General features: G+C 34.9%; 1 protein-coding gene across 1 annotated transcript; it reads left to right on the plus strand.

Annotated features, from left to right (window-relative positions):
* Positions 1-214: 214 nt before the first annotated feature.
* On the plus strand, positions 215-4270 carry LOC133306192 (cysteine-rich and transmembrane domain-containing protein WIH2-like). Its single transcript, XM_061506475.1, has 3 exons — positions 215-348; positions 457-715; positions 3938-4270. Exons 1-3 carry the CDS (start codon positions 303-305, stop codon positions 3990-3992), a joined length of 360 nt encoding a protein of 119 aa, XP_061362459.1. The 5' UTR covers positions 215-302; the 3' UTR covers positions 3993-4270.
* Positions 4271-5495: the final 1225 nt, after the last annotated feature.

Here is a 5495-nt window from a genome sequence, read left to right on the forward strand (position 1 = left end):
ATAACGGATTTAACCCCATTTTAGAGAACTGGCACATTAAAAGTCGTCCCTTGCTAGTAAAATAATCACACTGCAAGACCACAAAAAGATAAGATCCAAGGGAAACACGCACACAAAATGTTTCACTGTATGAAGAAGACGTGGCAAAATATTATTGGACAAAGTATCATTAAATAAATAAATAAACCGGTCCCACAAGCTATTTATTAGTCTACTATCTTCTTTCATCTCCCAACCCCATTCCTACTATTTAATTTCGTCTCATCGTCAACCATCTCACAAAGTGAGAAAATTGAAGTCCAATGAGCAATTACCAGAGAGCACCCGAAGAAGCATACCCTCCTCCAGGTACTTATTAATAATCTTTATCCCTTTCGTTCTTTTTATTTTCTTGCTTTTAATTTTCAATTTCAATTCGAAATTCCATGTGAGATTGATGATTTAATTTGTATCCAGGGTTCGGATCTCCTTACCCGCCACCTCAACCGGGTTACCCACCAGAAGTGTACCCTCCGCCGCCGCCGCCACCGGGGTATTCGGGGTACCCTCCGCCGCTGCCACCTCAGCGTCCGCAGTATGATTCATACCAGGGCTATTTCAATAACGGGTATCCGCCGCCAGCTCCTCCGCCACAGTATCAGTACCAGCAAGTGGAGCATCATCATCATCATCGTCATGATGAGCCCGGTTGTTGTTGTTCATTCTTGAAAGGCTGGTAAGGTTTTTATTTTTTTATTATTTACAGCCTGGCTTTTGTTTAGAGTGTGCTAGTCTATTCTTATATATATATATATATATATATATCGGTTAATCAATTACCCTATTAACCTAGTTTGAGCACCGTCAGACTCATTATTAACGGAAACAAGCTTCCTTCCTCCTTCCTCCTTGAAACACTCGACACGACACTCAGACATGCTAATTTTAAAAAATATTAGATTTCAATATGTTAGGACATGTTTTTTTAATTTATGTAGTGTATGTTATATTTAATATTCAATAATTTAACAAAAAAATAAAACTAACTTTATAATACCCATCAATTTTGCAAAGAAATATAAGATATCCTAAATATTTATATTAAACTCAATAACATGGTAATCATAATCCAACGAATCTAATAGTTGGAACTAAAAAGTAATGCAACGCAACCTTCGATCCCTTTTTTGAGTCTCTTCAACGTGTATTGGAGTGTCGGGAAGTCTCGGAGTATCGGGGAGTGTCAGTAAGTGTCGGACGTGACACTTCAAGTGTTTTGAAGTGTCGGTGCATCATAGAGAAGCAGAGCTAGGGAGGGCGATTGCTCCCTCAATCTCATACGAATTTTTGTCTTAAATCATATTTAGACATAAGAAAAATCTAGTGTAACATAAATTTGCCCCGCTTCAAGCTTAACCTTCAAATTTTGATTAACTATTACTCATATACAATGAAAATTTTGAGGATTCTTCCAATCTGGCTTATGTATTGACCCTTTGTCCCCATTCCAAAAATTTTCTGGCTCTCTCATTGACTACTAGTATTCTTTATGAGAGGCTTTTGGTTGTGTGGTGGGTTTAGATCGACACATCCTTGTCCTTGTAACATTTTTTCAAACGAGTGATAAGAAAATCTCTACTTCTCTCGGTAGAATTACAATTATGGGTGGTTGCGTGAGGTTAAAACCTGTAGTAATTAATTTGTATCCATGGTATTTCGAAAAATTGTATTTTTTTAACATAAAAAACAGGACCAGAGACCTTTAATACATAAGAGTTAGATTACTAGTTGTGGGGAGTTTTGACCTGATATAAAGGGCAATGTGGTGCTATAAAGCTCAGGGTTCATGGAATGGTCTGATCCATTGTGTGGATTGATCCATTGTGTGGATTTATGGTAGACAGCCTTACCTTGCATTTGCAAGAGATTGGTGAACATGGCGACGATATCAACCATTGTGCGGGAAATAAGATGATATATATTCATGATTCCTACATGATGATGCTAGAATGCTGGAAATGCTTGCTTTCTGATAAATCCACAAAAAGATTCTAAATAAAGTCTATTGCAGAAGAAGCAACGTTAGGTCAAACCCGAATAATTATGGAAATAAATCAGACCCAGATCAAGGGGACAAATCAGACACAAATCAGAATAATTATGGAAACATATCAAACCCAGACCATGGAAACAAATCAGGTGCAGATCACAATAATTATGGAAACAAAGCTTAGAATGTAGAAACAAATCAGGCTTAGAGTGTTGAAGCAAATCAGGCTCAAATCATGGAAACAAATCAGACAAGGATCAGCATGAAATCAAGATTTGATTAGAATAACAGAGTAAACCTTCAATCATAATAATTATAACTAAGTAGGAGGCTAGGAGCTGGATCAAAAGGATCATCCCGGAGATCATAGAAGAATTCAGGAGAGTTGGGGATCATCTCTGTTCAATAAAGAGTTGTTGGTTTCAATCATTTACGTTCCATTCTCAGATCCAGTTTGATGACTTTCCTTTTGCCATCTAAATATATAGGCCATAATCCTCTCTTAAATATATATTGCAGCATATGTCTTTGTATTTTCCCCTGCTATTTATCACTCCCATTTTTTCTTGTAAACTTTAGACTTTCACGTTAAATAGTTTATGATTTCCAAACTATTACGTTGAGGCATTATTGAAATATGCAGCAATACATATTGGGGTTCACTGTCTACTTTTTGTGTGGTACCTGGGATGAATTAGGCTCTGGGGTTGGGTAAGATAGTTAAGTACAATCATCAGAATGTTTAATCACAGTGACATTTTCCTGTCTTCAAGGTTTAACCCGAAAAATTTGCATTGGATTATGGAGGATATGATTATTGGAAAAACATTCAAGTGAAAGAATGATTAAGAATTTGAGATTAAACAATGTGGAAGGATTTTTTTATTCTGTTGTATGCAAGTGAGTAGAGTTGAGATTTGAGAAATGGAAGGCCGAGGCTTGATTCATCATTATGTTTTATGTTAGCTTGGGTTTAGACAGCCCAATCCAACATTTGATGGATTCACTTTTTGTTTTGCTTTGTTTAATATCCACCTAGTTCGGAGACATTCTGTCATATACAAGTTGCACAAATTAATATTTGATGGACCGAAAGGACCAAACTTAGTTTGACAAATACTGCATGGTTGAACCCCAAATGAAAATATCATAGGCAACTGTCAGTTCTAGTGCACAACTCTGATGATGTGCCATGTTTTACCCTAACCTTGATCCCAATCACAGTGACATTCTAAAGCAATAATGGCAAACTATGAATGTAAAAGATATGACACAAATTACTTGTTTCAAATGTGAAATATACAGCTATAGGACCATACATATTAATGTATGGGAAAAATGTTTCTCCTGCAACATGAGATAAGTTATCTCCAGCAAATCCAAAACGACGTTGTTTTGAGGTTTGAGAAAAAAATACATGAGATAAGTTAGCCTGCATTTTTTTTCGTAAACCCCAAAACAATGTCGTTTTGCGGTTGCAGGAGATAACTTTATCTCTTATAGCAGGAGAAACGTTAATCCCTTAATATATATTTCATATACTCTTAACTTACTATTTCACTACATTTTCACTGATGAGCCTAAGACATTAATATTTGATTCATTCATTAAATTTATTAAGTCTGTACCAAGCTTTGAACTGGCTTAACAAATCTTCAACCTGGATTATAGGAAGAGATACTTCATGCCCCTACTCCTTAATATACAGAATTCCTCATTTAGCTGTTATAACATATCATTAAATTAATAAATTCCTATAGAATTGTTTTCTTTCAGCTTGAGACATCATTTATTTTTCTTAACTAAAATCGCTCATGAAATCTTTTCTTAGTTTCAGTATTCTCTTTCATCTCTTTTTTGTTTTTATGGTGCTAATTAAGATTAAGAATTTTCCATTTACATGTGCAGCTTGGCAGCGCTTTGTTGCTGTTGTGTGCTAGAGGAGTGTTGTTGCTTTTTCTGATAATCACACCACAAAATAAAATTGTCTCTTCGGTTTGGTGCACTTTTTCATGGTTCTCTAGAGAAATGTTGCTCCAATTCGTACTTAATGATATGTGTAGGATATGGTAAGTCTTGGTCATTCTTGTAACTTATTGGTGTTCCCCTCTGCCCCCCGAATCCTGGTTTATTCATAGGTTCTGTGAAGTGGTCTATGTCAATTTCTCTGTGCGAAAACTATGTTGGAAATTGTAAACCGTTTCTTATATGTTATAACAGTCAATGATATGGTTAAGATAATGTTGCGTATTGTTTTTTGTTGTTGATATATTCACGAATTTATTGATTATTCAACTAGTCTAATTCTAGCACTGCTTATTATAGGAGGCTGTGGCTTTTCCAAGACTATTTTCTTGATTCCCAGGCTCAGACTTTGAATTTATGGTTAAGAGGAATAAGCATTTTACCACTTGCACATTGTTCTCATCTTTGCATATTAATATAAATTTTTCTTTTATACTTGGCATGAGAATTTAAAATGAAGGTCACTTTAGCTAGAGGGGCAAGAAGGACAATGAGATCGTTGGGGGCGGGGGGATGCAGTTATTTTAATGCTTCCATTTGCCTGTATATAGTTATATGTGGGGCACTGTGAATTATATTACAATACAGTCCAAAAAAAATAATTGTATAATTTCATTAGTTCTATTCTCTTATATTATCTTTAAGAAAGATATAAGGGGTCATCAACTACAAAATATTCTGTTTCAGTTTAATTAAAAATAAATGGCATATAGGAGCCATCGTATTTAAGTAACATTACAATCACAGATACGGGAGTTATGCAAATTACTTAACATTGCTATCACAATTAAATTTTAGAAGTACGTAAAATGTTAGAAGGGTGGAATTGTGTTTTGGATTCTTTGACTTTTTCTGCAATACCGAATTTCACCACAATTTTTCTCAAATTTAAAGAGTTGGAGTTGACTAAGCTTCAAGTAAGCACAAATTAATAGAAGGAGAATAGATTTGCTAGCAACTCTACCCAGCATTGTTAACAAAAGGATAACTTGAAATGAATAAAGACTACTTTCTAGTTTCAAATATGCTTTCATAAATATTTTTAAGTAGTGTTTAGTATCAGGATTATTTTTAACTTTCTGGGAAAATATGCTAGGGAAAATTATAATGTCACGTTTGGTAGCAAAATAGGGAAAAGTTTTTCCCGAATTTTGCTATTGTGTGTAAACTTATGTTCGGTAACCATTTTGCAATTTCATGGATTAGTTGGAATTATTTTTGGCCCAAGGAAGTGAAAAAGAAACCACCATTATCTGGACCAATTTAATCTTGTGGTTTGTACAATCTCTGAAGAAATGGAGTTTGTGAAATTCTACCAAAACATAGCAGTTGCTCCCTCCGTGTAGGTGGTCGAATCTGAGGATGACGAGATTCTAATTACCTAGAATCCTACTTCCATTAGATAATCCATTTATAAATAAAAGATTAAGTCTCACAATCA

The sequence above is a fragment of the Gastrolobium bilobum genome, unplaced genomic scaffold (genome assembly GCF_033153095.1).
Source record: "Gastrolobium bilobum isolate Gb01-03AN ecotype WA unplaced genomic scaffold, APGP_CSIRO_Gbil_v1 utg26632, whole genome shotgun sequence".
Taxonomy (NCBI): Eukaryota; Viridiplantae; Streptophyta; class Magnoliopsida; order Fabales; family Fabaceae; genus Gastrolobium; species Gastrolobium bilobum.

Coding starts and splice junctions, on each gene's coding strand:
- LOC133306192 (XM_061506475.1), top strand. CDS start 303: ATGAGCAATTACCAGAGAGCACCCGAAGAAGCATACCCTCCTCCAG. Junction 349..456: donor AGAAGCATACCCTCCTCCAG/GTACTTATTAAT, acceptor ATTTGTATCCAG/GGTTCGGATCTCCTTACCCG. Junction 716..3,937: donor TGTTCATTCTTGAAAGGCTG/GTAAGGTTTTTA, acceptor TTACATGTGCAG/CTTGGCAGCGCTTTGTTGCT.